General features: G+C 38.0%; 1 protein-coding gene across 1 annotated transcript in view; it reads left to right on the forward strand.

Moving 5' to 3' along the window:
- AP3B1 (adaptor related protein complex 3 subunit beta 1) overlaps positions 1-16049 on the forward strand; it is a 139670-nt gene that overhangs the window by 98208 nt on the left and 25413 nt on the right. The window contains exons 22-23 of the mRNA XM_031062180.1: positions 11028-11259; positions 13759-13843. Of these exons, the coding sequence (XP_030918040.1) occupies positions 11028-11259; positions 13759-13843 (317 nt within the window). The remainder of the gene's footprint in view (positions 1-11027; positions 11260-13758; positions 13844-16049) is intronic.

Raw genomic sequence — 16049 nt, forward strand, 5'->3', positions numbered from 1 at the left:
TTTTAAAAAGGTTGGTACGCAATGTGCCATTGTGTCCTCAAATCAGAATAATTTAGAAGTGTTTTCTGCCCTCCTATGCCATGGGCTCTAGAGGATTTTGGAGAGACAGAAGACTCTAAAAGGCTGTTGAACACTGCTATGATTAAACACTGTATCATCAGAGAGATGGGTTTTTAAAAGCTTGTTTTAGTCCAGACTTCACCTTATTTTTACATGCTTTTCTCCTAATGGCTTGGTGAATAGGGCCTTGACATATTAAGATTTAAAAAGGTAGTTCTAGAATCTTCATAATTCATATTGATTTCTGCGAAGTTCATAAAAATTTTCCTTTTCAGCTATGTTCACTTGGGTTAAGAAACATTTCCATCTTTATATGGTTGCAAGTGTTGCTTGTTGTTTCTAGTCTCTGACATCTATATTCTTGATTTGAGAATGGCAGAAGAATTGGGGAAAGGTACATTTGTAAGAATTCTAAAATACGTCTTTCAGTTGCATAGTGCAGTTTAGGAGTTCATGGCTGCAAAAGGTGGTTTGTGTAAAACATTACTATTACTGCATTGGAATGTTTTATGAAAAAATGTATAAAATCATTCTACTGTTTACACTGAAGGACCTTCAGTGTAACAGCAACACCATTAGAATGTATGCTTGCTACATGAATCATAAATTTGAACTACTATGAAATACATTTGTGTACTAAAAGATGTTTTATAATGGACTAAGTTTTAATAATGGTCATTGTCACAGTCTTTCTGCTGCTGCATTTATGCTCAGCAAGCTAACAATGTGTGGCAATCTTGGACAATAGTAACAGTAATACTCTACATTAGTAGGACCAAAATAATTGCAAAAGTAGATGAGAAAAAGTTATCTACCTAATTTGCCATCAGTCATCCACATAGTTAAAGGCCTTAACCATGGCCACAGCTACTGCCTACGTTCAGTGTCTGTGCATGTACAGTGGAGCCTTCATTAGAGACTTATCCATGGGGGGAGGCTTTTGACAGCAGCATGCTGTGCTTGGTGTTGCTTGCATTGTTCTGAGCAGTGTGGGTGGGATTGAGTGGTGTTTCTTCTTACAAGTGTGAAAAGAAATGTCTTTGTGAAGGATGAATATGTCTTTTGACTCCACAAATTTTGCTTCTGAGTCAAAACAATAGTGCTTTTAAATTTAAACAAATAAACTGAAGGTAATTGGTTATAAATAAAACTCTTCATTGCTTAACAGACTACTAACTAGTGCAGGATCTTTTTTTCTTGCTTTTTAAGGATAGAAAACAAAGCTTAAGGAAAGCAAAACACAGAAAAATAATGTTATCATGGCCTCAGGTCAGCTGTAATTTTTTGCAGTCTAAGGACTATGGATCTGTTTAGGTTAAAATATTATGTGTATAATTAAATAAAACTTGGAGAAAATTGGCACGTCAATATCAAGTATAAGAGATGTAGTGTGGTGCACAGAGATTCTTCTCCTGCATTGAAGAAGTGCTGATACAGATGTCTCTACATGCGGTGAGTTCAGTGCTTATTTCATGTTTTTGTCCTTGTGAGTAGTCTACTGTGCATTAGGATCATCCTGATAGAAGCCAGAATAACATGTTGCATTCTTCAACAACAGTGTTGTGAACAAGATTCAAATATAGTTGTATGAAGGTGGAAAAGATGTAATTTATATTTTGGCATTCATAAATACCTGTACTAGATTTTTAATATAGTGAATTAAAGGCAGAATTCACTTTGGCTTGTGGGTAATACTCTGTTATTATCCACAAGTGTAATATGTGTTTTAATTAAATTACACACTTATCCCAACAGATGATGTCCTTTTCTGGGGAAAAATTTGAGCTAGATGCTTCTATTGAAAGGAACCAATATGCAGGAGTTGTTATTGTATAAATCTAACTGTAAGATTATACGTTATGGCCAGTAGGGTACAGTGTGTTTTCACTTTAGAGGTCTCTGGAGTACTGGCTGTTTGCCAAAAATCAAAATACTATACTAGAAACCATTTTGTAGGAACTTCTTTGAAGTCATTTAGACTCAATGCCAAAATCCATATTAATCCTTCTCAGCAATGTCCACAATTTCAAATTCATAATTAGGATGCAAGGTGAGGCTGACACCTTACTCTGTTTTTCTAACTCTTGAACTACCTCAGGTAATCATAGAATCAAAGAATCATTGAGGTTGAAAAAGACCATTGAGTCCAACTGCAAACCTAACACTGCTGAGGCCACCATTAAACCGTACCTCAAAGTGCGGTTCTCAGACTTCACTGTTTAGTGGTCAGTGGAAGAATAGAATCATGGAATTGAAGTAAATTACTTGATTTTGTAATGGGAGAAAGCCTTTTATTTGAAACACCTAATGACTAAGTGTTTCATGCTGCTTGATGAAAGTCTCACCATATGCATCAGCCACCAGACCATGTGGTTTTCACCTCGTGGAATCATACATAGGACAAAAGGATAGAAAATCATGAGATCTCCCATATGCAGATATGCATTTCACCAGTTGAAGTGTAGGAATTTTCTGTTAGTGTTCCTACAAAAAAATTTTTCTTGGTGTCTATTTAAGCCCTTTTTATGGTCCACTAATGGTCCCAGCAGACCTTCTGGGGGAGAATGTGTACTTCTGAATTTATACCAAGGTTTGTATCCCATAATTATGTGACTGACTTTAGCCCTTCCTTTCATGCTTCTTTAATAACTTAGACTTAATCATGATAATATTCTCGTTTTGTTGCTAATGGAGTTTTTTCTATTATTTTCATTTGATTATTCATGTGATTCATTATGCTCAGCAGAAGAAAAAGGCAAAGATGCCAAATCTCACATAAAACCAGGTGTTATTATAATACAAAGTTTTAGGCTCCATTATTTATGCAAAATGCAAGCTGTCTCACAGGCCCCCAGTTACACAGAACAGGTGCACACTCTGTTTTGACAGTTCTTGATTAGTCTGGTGTGGAACTACTAAGATTTTTCTGCTGTTCATCAGCTCCAGGTTAAGGCCCAATTCTCATTCCTTTATATCATATAGTCATATTTATGCTCAAAGAGCAATCTTTCTATTGATATAGAGTAACTGCAGTTGTGTCTAGTTGATTCTATTTAAAGAAAACCATATGAAAAAATCTAAGGGATATAAAAGTATTAGAAAATAGATAATTTAGTACTACTGAAGATTTTGATCATCTCTAGATTCACAGCTTATATCTGTGAGCAGGTGGAAAGCTGTGGGTAGGAGTCAGAGACCGAGGCAGCAAAGGGAACCTTTGGCTGGGGTCTGCTACAGCCACCTGACCAAGGGGAGCCCGTGGACCAAACCTTCCTGCTCCAGCACAGGAGGCATTGTGCCCGAGGGTCGTGGCCTGCAGGGGAACTTAGCTCCTCACAGCTGTTGGGAAAGTAGCTTGGAGGGCTGTGGCAATCCAGGAGACTCCTGGAATGTGCGGAGGACACCTGCCTGAGCCAAGTGACAGACAGCCCTGCCAGAGGGAATGTGGTACAGGATCTGTTGGTCACCAATGCACATTAGCTAACTGGGACAGCAGGGCTGGAGGCAGCCTGGGCTGCAGGGATCATGCGCTGGTGGAGTGTGCAGCCCTGGGGGTTGGGGGTTGGGTAAGGAGTTAAAGTTCAGCTCTTGAACTTTAGGAAAGCAGACTTCCAGTCCTTTGGGGACCTAATCAGTGGGATCCCCTGACAGACTGCCCTCAGGGACAAGGGAGTAGAAAAGAGCTGGCAGATCTTTAAGCAGTTCTTTCACGCAGCATGAGAGCTGGCAATCCCCAGGAACAAGAAGTCAGACAAGGGGGCCAAGAGACCGGCATGGCTCAGTAGGAATTTGCTGGTCAAAGTCAAAGGAAAGAGACCAGGACAGGTGACCTAGGAAGAGTTTAGAGATGAAGCACAGCTGTGTAGGGAGGCTGTGAGAAAGGCCAAGGCAACAAAACTGGAACTGAACCTGGCAAGGGACACAAAGAATAACAGGAAGGGCTTCTACAGGTCTGTCAGCCAGAAAAGGAAGGTCAAATAAAGTATTACCCCTGATAAACAGTGCTGGAAAACTGGTAACAATGGACAAAGAGAAGGTTGAGGTACTCAACTATTTTGACTCAATCTTCAATGCCAACCTCTCTTCCCACACCTGTCGAATGGATGGACAGCAGGACGGGGACTGGGGGAGCAAAGTCCTTCCCACTCTAAGATCAGGCTCATGACCACCTGAGGAACCTGAATGCACATAAGTCCACGGGACCTGATAAAATGCATCCCAGAGTCCTGAGGGAATTGGCTGATGTAGTTGCCTGGCTACAGGAAGGGCAGGTCTTGTCTGACCAAGCAGTGGCTTTCTATGGTGGGTTGACTGCATCAGTGGGTAAGGGAAGGGTTACAGATATAATTTTTCTGGACTTCAGTAAAGCCTTTGACATGGCCCAATACAACTGATAGGAGCTGGGAAAAGGGGAGGACACTGGGATAGTGGAACTACCATCATAAGAGGTTAGATTGCAATGAAGTAGGATGTGGGGATCAGATGGGATCCAAGCGTGAAGTGGGATAATGGGACAAGTGGGATTTCCCTGTGGTTTTGGGCCCCTTTCATCCTACCCTCCTACTCTCCCTATTTTGCCTCCCCCTCTGTCTAATTGGAGAGATGTATTTGATGGTTGGACTGTTAGATGGATGGGAAAGTGTTTGGATGGCCACATTCCAGAGAGTGGTGGTCAACATCTCAGAGTCCTTATGGACACCAGTGATAAAGTGGTGTCACTCAGGGACCAGTGTTACTTAGTATGTTCATTAATGACATAGACAAAGGGATCAAGTGCAAATTTGCAGATGACACCACGTGAAGTGGTACCGTTGCCAGACCTGAAGGACAGGATGCCATCCAGAGGCACATGGACAAGTTCTCTCATAAGAGAGCTTATGGGTATTTCATGCAGTTTACCAAGACCAAGTGCAAGGTGCTGCACGTGGGTCAGAGCAGCCCTGGTACCAGCACAGGCTGGGGATGAACAGATCCCAGGGGCCCTGCCCAGAAGGAATTGGGGGTGCTGGTGGGTGAGAGGCTGGACATGAGCCAGCCATGGGCACTCCCAGCCCAGAGAGCCACACGTGTCCTGGGCTGCATCCAGAGCAGTGTGGGCAGCAGGGCCAGGGAGGGGATTCTGCCCCTCTGCTCTGCTCTGCTGAGAGCCCACCTGCAGTGCTGCATCAGCTCTGGGCTCCCAGCACAGGAAGGACAGGAACCTGCTGGAGGGAGTCCCGGGGAGGGTACACAGATAATCAGAGGGATGGAGCACCTCTCCTATGAGGAAAGGCTGGAAAAGAGAAAGCTTTTGAATGACTTAATTGCAGTCTTCTGGTATCTGAAGGGAGTCTACAAGAAAGGTGAAGAGGGATTTTTTACAAGAGCATACAGTGACAGGATGAGGGGCATGGATTCAAACTGAAAGAAGGCAGGTTTAAATTAGATATTGTGAAGAAATTCTGTTCTGTGAGGGTGGTGAGGCACTGGAACAGGTTGTCCAGTCAAGTTATGAATACCCCATCCCCAGAAGTATTCAAGGCCAGGTTGGATGGAGCTCTCAGCAACCTGAGCTAGTGAAAGGTGTGCCTGCCCATGGCAGGCTTTTTGGAACTTGATCTTTATGATTCCTTCCAATCCAAGCCATTCTATGATTACCTTGAGCATGAGATTCTTCTTGGAAGGATGATTTGAGACCATACAAATATTACAGTTAAAAAAAAAAAAAAGGGCAGAGAAACAATTAATTTTGGCAGTGTTACAGAAGCAGACTATGGGCAGCATAATAAAAGTGGTCTTTTGTTTGAGATCCATCTCTGGGTGATTTAAAAATCAGTGGAAGCTATTTGAGCAGTTTTGCATTTTATTTCTTTTGATTTTTATTTTTCTTGCAAGGTTTTGGAGACAAAAGTATGAATCTAAAGTATTAATCTGTCAATATCGAAATCAAGTAACAATTTTGGGAACTCGTTTTATAATGTCTGAAATTGTCTGAATCCAGTAACGGTTTAAAGATACAATCATTAATATGGTAAATTTAAATTAGCCTCATTGAAATGTTAATAACTACAGGAAGTGTGAAGCCTAAAAGTTGGTGACAACACAAAAAGAAGGGAGTTAGGATGTATGCTTTTAGAAGATACTTGGTAGATGTAGAGCAGTTAGAGGCACCTTTAGTGGAAAGTGTTTTCCAAAATTCAGCATATGTCCTTGAGTGTCTGTATGCCTAGATAAATTAGCCCAAATTAAATGACAGTATCCAGTGCTTTTCTTATATTGTACAAAATAGGAGCTAGCTTGATTCCTTGTTTGGTTTCCTTGCTCCCTGTCAGGGGATTCTGTCATCATTTTGGCAATCCATATTATTGTGACTTAGGTATGCTGTACTGTTGGGATTTCCAACAGCCTCTTGAAATAATACAAACTAGGAAACTGATATTCTTTGCTTGCACTTTATTTTATCTTTTTTGAATTAATAGTTGTTTTTTAAGAGCTGTATAAGGGAGACATTGCCCAGTGACTGTGAGTAATATATAACTGTTAATTGAGCAAAAGATCATATTTCCTACCAGTAGCTGACTTTTGTTTTTCTGTTTTTCTGCCTTTCTCCTAATACTAAAAAATTATAGTTAAGTTGCTCTCATGGCTTCAGTTGAAAGATCATGTAAATGTGGCTGGACTGTGTGATAGCCCTTCTCCTCTTAGCTGTTGCAGAGTTACTGGAGCATAGACTCGCTATGAGTGTGAGAGAGGTTATAGCTCTCACAGCTCAGTAGGTAATTCTTGGATTATGTCATGGATATTGCCAGTAGGAGGATTACTTAGATTAAATGTTGTAGTCCACTGCTTTAACAGAATGTAAATTAGAGGAATAGAATTATAATTTTCATCATACTTAGAAGCAAATATTTTTTCCCAGTAATACATATTTTATCCAAACATGTATACATTTATGAGCTAGGATCAAGAATAAGTCTATGTTCATTATTGCAGGATTTTTATACTAAAGAACAAGTATAAAAGAAAACAAACAGAATTTTGTGTATGTAGTAATAATTGTATTAATAGTAACAATGCTTCTTTAAGGTCTCTCCCAGCCCAAACCATTCTGATTTTTTGTGACTCTACGGTACTTCAGACAGGAATGTATGACCGCCTCTCTTTTCTGTAGTAGGTTTAATAAACCATGTAGTGCTTTTTATTTTAAATAATTAGGGAAAATAGGTTTTTGTATCAATGTAGGCTTAATTAATAAGAACTTACTGAGCTGGCAAAAAGAAACGTTGATATTGGGAGGATTCAGTGGTTTGTAACTAGTTAGCTCAGTTGTAATAATGAAAGCTACAACTACTACTGTCAGTGATCTTACACTTTTCCCTTTTTTTCCCCATGATTAAAGGGGGAAGGTGGGGGGGCGCAAAACCCTAATGTTGCTCTTGTTCTTATACAAGAGCCAGTTTAAAAATACTTCTTTTAGGGTGATGAATTATCTTTCAGCATGTGCAGTCAGCTTTTTGGCTAGTCCAACTGGTGCCAAGATAGTGTAACCATACAGTATCAGTGTGGAGTCCCTACATGTCATTGCTTTCAGTCAAAATGGGGTGGGAGGGCAGTCAGTATTTTAATTTTTTTTACTGTCTTTCTAAACAGCTGTATAAAAAAAAGTTTTGCAAGTTTAATCTTAATAATCTAAACCCAAAAAAGCAGACACGCTCTGTCATAAAATAACTATTAGTGACTAGTTTGTATCCTATAAATCTAACTTGAGTTGATAATATGGTCCATTACCAGCTAACTGCACAGAGTATTTTTCATTTTACACTCTTCAGTTACTTTTTAGTGAAGTGTTAAAAAATATGAAGCTTTTCTCCTCTCTAAAATTGCACACTGTCTGTCTGTTATTAGGGAGATAACAGCTCTTATAAATGTTTCAGTAAGCGTTAAGTAGACAGTTATGTGCACTCTCATTCCACGCTTATTTGCTTACTGTAATAAACTGATAAAATATGTGTGGTTTGTCTCTGTGTATCTGCAGGCATCATGAGTCACATAGATTTCCTTTAGAAATAATGTTGTGTCTGCAGAATTGATTGGTTATTTTCATAAACCATCCAAAGGTACACAAACGACTTCTGTTATTTAAACATATGCTGTGTAAGATTTGTAGGAGATTATCTCCTGGTTAGTAGATGCTTCTTGTTCTGTTAACTCTGTGTGGTTTTATTGTAACCCCTGAGTGATTGCAAGTACCTGTCCCATGGGTTTTATTGCAACTACTTTAAAAATTTTAGAATTAAAACAAAAAACTGTTTACCAGACTGATGCAGCTGTTAAATACAACACATTACTAGTCACATCAGCCTTTGTCAGCTCAAAATCCTTACAAGCAAGCAGAGGTTTTGAAAACTCCAGTTTTCCAGAATTAAATTGCTTTGTTCAACATACGCATGTTTTATTTATTTCTAGTACTGCCCCATTAAATGCAAGTGAAAATTAATGTTCTGTACGAAGAAAGATGACTTAAACATAATGTCATTATTCTGAGGGTCCTGTGTGGTTTTGTTGCTACGTATAGTATGATGTTGAAAATAAAAGTGAATGGGCTCACAAGGTTTTTATTACTGAAACAAGAAATAATGCTGAAGGGGGCATAGGCATAGAATAAAATCTCTAAAAATTACAGAAGGTATTCAGTAAAACTTGAATCAGTGTTACAATTTAAATATAGTGAGAGTTTTTTTTTCTCTATGTGTATGCATTTTAGGGCAGCTCATCCTGGGTGCCATCATCCAGCACAGGTAGGACAACCAGGGGATCTGGCCTAGCCAGCACAGGTTGGTAAAAGGCAAAGGTCCAAAAGGCTGAGGCAGATGGTGTGAGGTTCAACAAGGCCCAGTGCTGGGTCCTGCCCTTGGGTCACACCAACCCCTGGCAGCTCCACAGGCTGGGGCAGAGTGGCTGGAAAGGACCTGGGGGTGCTGGTGACAGCAGTTGGACATGAGCCAGGCTGTGCCCAGGTGGCCAAGAAGGCCAATGGCATCCTGGCCTGGGTCAGCAATGGTGGGGCCAGCAGGAGCAGGGCAGGGATTGTCCCCTCATACTCAGCACTGGTGAGGCCACGCCTCCAGCGCTATGTCTGGTTTAGTGCTCCTCACTATGAGATCATTCTGGTGCTGGAGCAAGTCCACAGAAGAGCAGTGGAGCAGGGGAAGGGTCTGGAGCACAAGTCTGGTGAGGAACAACTGAGGGAGCTGGGGGTTTTTATCCTAGAGAAAAGGAAGCTCAGGAGGGACCTTGTCACTCTATAGCTGTTTGAAAGGAGGGTATAGCCAGATGGGGGTTGACCTCTTCTCCCAGGTAAATGATAGGTCAAGAGGAAATAGCCTCCTGTTTTGCCAGGGGAGGTTTAGGTTGGGTATTAGGAAAAGATTTCTTCACTGAAAAAACTATCAGGCATTGGAATGGGCTGACCAGGGAAGTGGTGGAATCACTATTATTGGGAGTCTTCAGAAAGCATGAGAGTGTGACACCTAGGAACATGGTTTACTGAAGATGGGTAAACAGGGCTGGGTAAACAGTTGGACACAGAACTTAGATATCTTTTCCAGCCTCAATGGCTCTGTGTCTCTGTATATCTACTTGACTGACTTCTGACTGCTTTTTAAGTTTTCATTCCTATTAATAAATATTGTTAATAAAGCCAGCCCTAAGTTAACACAAGGAAGCTAATGTACTGCAAAGTACTTTTGTTAACATGAATTAAACATAGATCTTAAACTTGTTAATGTAAAATGGGAGAACCATTTCATGAAATAACTTTTCTCTTATGCATGTCCTGCTCAAATTGAATTGAATATTAAAAGCTAGAGGCTACGCTTAAACTTAAAAATAAAGTTTAAATTCCATCTTAAAACTTGAGTTTTGTCATTATTTGAGTAATGGTTTAAATAGCATGCTAATTTGACTGCTAATAACCTCTTACTGTTATTGTCTCTTTCTGTGTACCAATAAGGTATTCATTATTCAAGGTATTTCCTTTATTATTTCTTGACAACTGAGGCATTTTTTTGAGACTTTGACCTTGTCAGTTATTTCTAGAAAACTAAGAAGACTGTTAATCTGTGGAAATTTGGGACTTCTATTCAAAGATGTTCTTGAGTTTTCAGTAACTGTGAAGGTCCATACAAATTATGCCTTTTCCAGTCATTTTGTGTTAGTTGGGGGTCTGGTCATGTGATGTCACAGGTCATTATTTTATAAATATAATTTGAAGTAACTCTGATCTTTCCTTAAACCTTGTGTAAAGGATTCAAATTCACTTTTTTTCTTATTTCTTATACTCCTTACTTTTGAGCTCATTATTTCCTTGTCAGAAGTATCCAGGATTTTGTTTGCACACTGAATGTCTTTTCTTTATGCTATTTCTGCAGGATAGAATGGACTGAAACATCCTTGGGATTTTTCTTATTGCTTCTAGCAGCAAGACTATTTAAAAAGAGTCAGCATCTTTCTGCTCGATATAACTATGTTTTTACTATTTCAGCAGTGTAATTGTTAGACAACATTTTTTGTGGTTTTAACAAGAGAAATAGAAGACAGTTTCTCACTACTTTCACCTTACACAATGAGCTTGGGAATACCCTTGAATTATGATACACAGAATGGGGTTTTTTTGGAAAAAACATAACTAACTGTAAATCTTAAAAAATGTGATAATAGCTGACTATAAAGCTAAAAAATTGAAAACCGAATTTATAGTGGAAAGTGAAACAGATACAACAAAGGTATTTTCAGCACCAGAAATAGTTTTAGGCTCTGTATCTGATATCTATTACTGCAATTTGCTAATGTATTTCACAGGTTTCTGGTTCACTAAAATTGCAGCTTAAAAGCAGGTACTCTAACTGAGTGAAAAATGCAGTATTCAATTGTCATTTTTACTGTTCTTGACTTACAGCATTTGCCAACTGTTATCTTATACTTAACAGGTCACTATGCAAGTCTCTGTGCCAACACAAACACATGAACTGCTTCATCGAATGAGTGGGAAAGGATTAGCAGCTCACTATCACTTCTCAAGACAGCCAGGCATTTTTGGTGATCGTATGGTACCTGTGCAAGTGACAGTAACAAATACAACTGATCAGAAGATAGAGAACATTCACATTGGAGAGAAGAAATTACCTCCAGGCATGAGGATGCATGAGTTTGATCCAATAGGTAACAATATCCTATCTTAAAAAAATCATGTTCTTAATCTTCAAAAATTTCAATACAGGAAAGTGGTTTTGCGTAGTTACATGTATATTCATATATATGTGTGTGGTGGAGAGGGTAGGTGTACATGCCTACACAGACACTCATCAGCTATCAACTTGTTAGGACCAAACCTTTCTGCATCCCTACAAACTTTGATTCTCTTACTGTCTTATTTTGGACTGACTATTATGGGCTTCTATTAAAAAGGAGGTTTTGATTTTATATTCACAATTATTTTCTTACTAATCTTTAAGTGAATCTAAATGTATTATTTATATTGGTGGCTCAGAGCATTGCCATTTCCTTGTGAGCTTATGGCAGTAGAGTGGAAGTGTATGTTTTAGTTTAGCTTGTGTCTACCATAGTTCCACAAATTGTGTCTGCTTAGATTATATAAAAAGCAATGTGTAGTCAGACCTGATCTAAATTGTTTTACTTTCTACTTTTTAATCAGGATGGTTTTTTGCTAAATTTCTGTGGAAAAGAGTATAAAACTTCAGAAAGAACACAGATCACAGCAAGTTTTTTTCAAGAGTAATACCTATATGCACAATCTGCTTTCTTTTCTCAACAGTTCTTTATTTTAGGACATTGTGGTATAATCCGAAGGAGCAGAAGTGTTAGTTTTGCCCATGGGCTTCATTTTATATCCCTACCTGTAAACATTTTAAAGAAATAAAGCACAAAGGCTTACAAGTAGAAATCTAGAAATACTGTAAATCAGATCAGGAGATACTATACCCACAATAGTATAGCAATTAACAGTAACCCACTGTTACTGTTACCCACAATAACCCCAGGAGATACTATACCCACAATAGTAGCAATCAACAGTAACATTCACTTGTCTCACATAAAAGCAGGGAAAAAAGTGGAATTAATAAATTATCCACTTCAGGTTCCTTGAGCTCCACAAAACAATCCTACCCTGTAAAGTATTTATTTCCCCAAGAAAGACATTGCAGTATTTGTCCTGAAAAGCTGTTAGTTTCTTCTGCAGAAAATAAGCTCTGTAATTGTTCCAAAAATGTTATTTTTCTTGCTTGAATGCAAATTTTCTGTATTCTTTATCATTTTGTGTAGAACTAAGCCTATACACCCTGTTCTTAATACATTTTGTGTTTCCAGTGTTTGGAAAACACATCCTACAATTTACCTAGCAGACCCAACAGAAGAAGTGTCAGCATAGACAGGTAGTCCTGCTGGAATATAAGTCTAGTTTTGCTTCAGTCACTGAAAGTACTGTTGGCAATTGTCCTCATTCTTCCAGTAGAAATGGTTCAAATTATTTCACCCAAATCCCTGTGCACAACACTTTCGTGTTCTTAAGTGTGTTTGAAACTCCCTTTAAAAACATTAAGCTCAAAGACTTCGGTAAAGTTAATTCTGAATTTGAGCTGGAACCTTTAATCTTTCAGTGATTTAAATAGACTCCTTGGAATACTTTTTTTTCTACTCAATTCCTAGTGTTAGTTTAGACTTTAGCCAGCAGCATTAACTCCATCTTTTCTGCATTTTTGCAAACCTAATCTTCAAATAGTTAAATTTCATTACATTTTGTCATGGAGCAGCTGTCTGCTTTCAGTTCCTGAAAAGTATCAGGTACATTATGAATAATCTGGAAATCAGACATTTTTCTGCCTGCCTATTCTTTTTTATTTTAATTCCTGTCTTTTAAGTGTGCTTTCAGCTCTTTGTTGTAATCTTGAGAAGGCAAAGTCTGCTTCAATGCTTGTTTTTACATATGTAAGAAAGAGCTTACAAGCCTTTAACAAAAGCTTTATCTCTACAACATTAGGGAAATAGTGTAGTGATTTAGCCAAGAATCTAAGAATAAGTATGTCTCTTGATATCTTCACTGCCAAGAGTGTCTCAGTCTGCACTGCTTGTATAGCACAAAATCATCTTCCATGTAGTGTTCATAATCCTTCTTCTCCCTTCCAACTAATGCAAGTAGAATATTGAGACACAAGTAAACCACAGTAATTATGAAATAAAGTTTAAGTTCAGCTTATTTTCCATTATGGTGTGTATTAATGTATATTTTATTTGTTGTATTTTGCAATTTACTAACTAAATCTGCAAACCAGTGTTATTAAAAATGAAATCTCAGTGCTGGATCTGTGCACAGTTAAAAGGATGTCACTTCAATTTTTTTTTCTGTAAATAATTTTCCTTTCCTTGCTTTTCTAATACAAGGCCTTATTCTGTTGATAGAGCTCTAAGACTGAAATGGCAGCATTTCATGTGCATTAACTGTGTGAGAGGGGGAATCCAGGATGCTTAAACATGCAAGTGTGACATTTGGGGGATGCCTATTTGTAATAAAACTACAACTGTTGGATTTTTTTCTTACAGAGCTTTTTGGGTGTTTTAGTTATGTGAAGTTTGGGGGGTTGCATCTGATGTCTTCTGTTGCCTTGCATGTGTAGTTTATCTCTTAAAAATCTCTTCATGCAGAGTGCCTTGAGCCTGGAGGATCCATTACTGCTACCATGGGTATTGACTTCTGTGATTCTACCCAGACAGCCAGTTTCCAGTTGTGGTAAGTTCTTGGGAGGGAGAAGGTTTGCTCCTGGAAGGTAAAACTAGTGTTCATTGGTAGTCTGATTGGTGGTATCAGACTCATTGTTTTATTAAATATTCGAAGAATTAAACAAAAATTACAACATTATATACATTCATGATTTATTAAGAGAAATAGCGCATTATTAGTGTTCAGTTTTACTTTTAGAAGCTTTATTTATTTGTCCCACTCTTCTAGGGATTCTTATTAACATAGCCTGGAAAGGAGCAGTCATGTCTGACTCTTCTGCTTTAGTGTTTTGTGTGTGTTCTTCCTTGTAAGAAACAACAAGTCAAAATGGCACATAGTGTGAGCAATTTTACTACCCTGAGTCTTTATTATGGGTGCTCGTGGTTGTTGTAACATGACTGCCTGAAAACACCCCCAAAATTCGCCCGTCAAAGAAATGTTGTAGATTCTTTTAAATCAATAGTGAGAATGAAACCAAGTAATTGGCTGGCCAACTAAATCTTGTCTAATATGCCTGATTTACATTTTTTGTGCTCTTTATTGGCGTGTACAAGATCCTCTTTCTGCCTTCTAGGCTAGCAGGGTAGCCTAGAAGCCATTCACCCAGTGAGAGTTCTGTTACAAACTAGCATTTGAAAATGGGTTAATTTCAACATTGGGAAAAAATGGATGGAGAGAAATGCATGGGAGAAAACTTGAAACCTTCTTTTAGGGGTCTTTCAGGTTTATGTGGTCTTTTAAACTGTGCAAAAGCACTATATAGGTCTACACTATTTAATTGTTTTTACATATTTTGAAGTAATGGATTTTTTATATGTTTTGTTGAAAGAAACACAACTTTCAATATTCAGTACAAAAAAAAAAGGGATATTGAATAGACATTCATATTGTTGCAGTTCAGTTTAAGGGAAGCCCTTTGTGAAAGTTCTATACTTCTTCCTTTGGAAAATTTCTGTAGCAATTTGAGTATACTGCTACGAAGCAGAGCTTGTTCAACTGACAAGTTATTGGAGATAGCATGAAAATCCTAATAATAGAGATGTACCCAAGTGATTCCTAAAGTACCACTGCTAAAATAACATTTCTTGTTCTGGGGGCAAGGAGGTTTTACTATTGGATTTTTTCTTTCCATTTCTCAAACTTTTCCCTGTACAGTAGATGCTCCTGCATAGTCAGCTCACACATATTTGTACTTCCAGCAAAATCTCTGTGGCATGTAGTTTATGCACATCTCGCTGTTATAGCTGGTCTGTATGCTGTCTGCTGGAATTTGGAAACAGCTTTGAACTGTTGCCTGATGTTTGTTTGGGAAGGAGGCTCCCTTTTAGGCAGTGCAGTTTCAAAATTGCTTCAAAATCATACTCTGACTCTCTTTGTCTAAATAAATTTTGAATTTTATAAGATAGTATCTTCTTGACAGTTTATCAAGCAGAAATATTATTTTTAAAATAAAGCAGATATTTTTCTTTCAAGTACGTAATTTCAGTCTACCAATGATATGATTTTTAACTTACACCATTTATTGCTAAGAGTCTTAGCAGTGATGAGGATAAGCAATGTAGCATAACACATTGATTTTATGCAGATCATCACCTTTATGTTTTGGGAGGTCTGCTGTATTACTGATATATAAAAACTGATTACTTTTTCCAACATTGCCTAGTAATTGTTTATTATTTTCCTATTAGACAAACAAGACAGATCAATATTCCTGAACACCAACCAGACTATGAGTAACATCACTGTAAATAGATTTGCCTCAGACCTCAGTGGTGTATTCATTTTAATGATTTAGACAATGTGAGTCCAATGACAAAAGCGCTCAAGCTAAGTTTAAAATTAAATTAAGAATAGGAATTGCTTGCTTTGTTCCTTTACTAATTGATAGGGCCTTGTTTCTCTGTTGTTAGCTCCTAGAAAATAGTATAAAAATAGGTAAAATGTTATTTGCATTAAATTTGCTATTTTACACTGAAAACTTATTTTGTTCAAAATCCTACTGATCTTCAGTATCACTGAAGAAACTGTGCAGTGTGATGTTTTGGGAGCAATGTCTAAAATAACTCAGCTGCATGCTCTGTAACTTCTTATACTTTTCAAAAAGCTTTTATCCAAAAGAAGGAATGACTTCTACAAGTTTGTCAAAATGTAGTTGAAATAATGTGCGCACAAAGGTGTCTATATTCTCGTATTTCCTATTAACATATCTCTATGA

The sequence above is a fragment of the Geospiza fortis genome, unplaced genomic scaffold (genome assembly GCF_000277835.1).
Source record: "Geospiza fortis unplaced genomic scaffold, GeoFor_1.0 scaffold201, whole genome shotgun sequence".
Taxonomy (NCBI): domain Eukaryota; kingdom Metazoa; phylum Chordata; class Aves; order Passeriformes; family Thraupidae; genus Geospiza; species Geospiza fortis.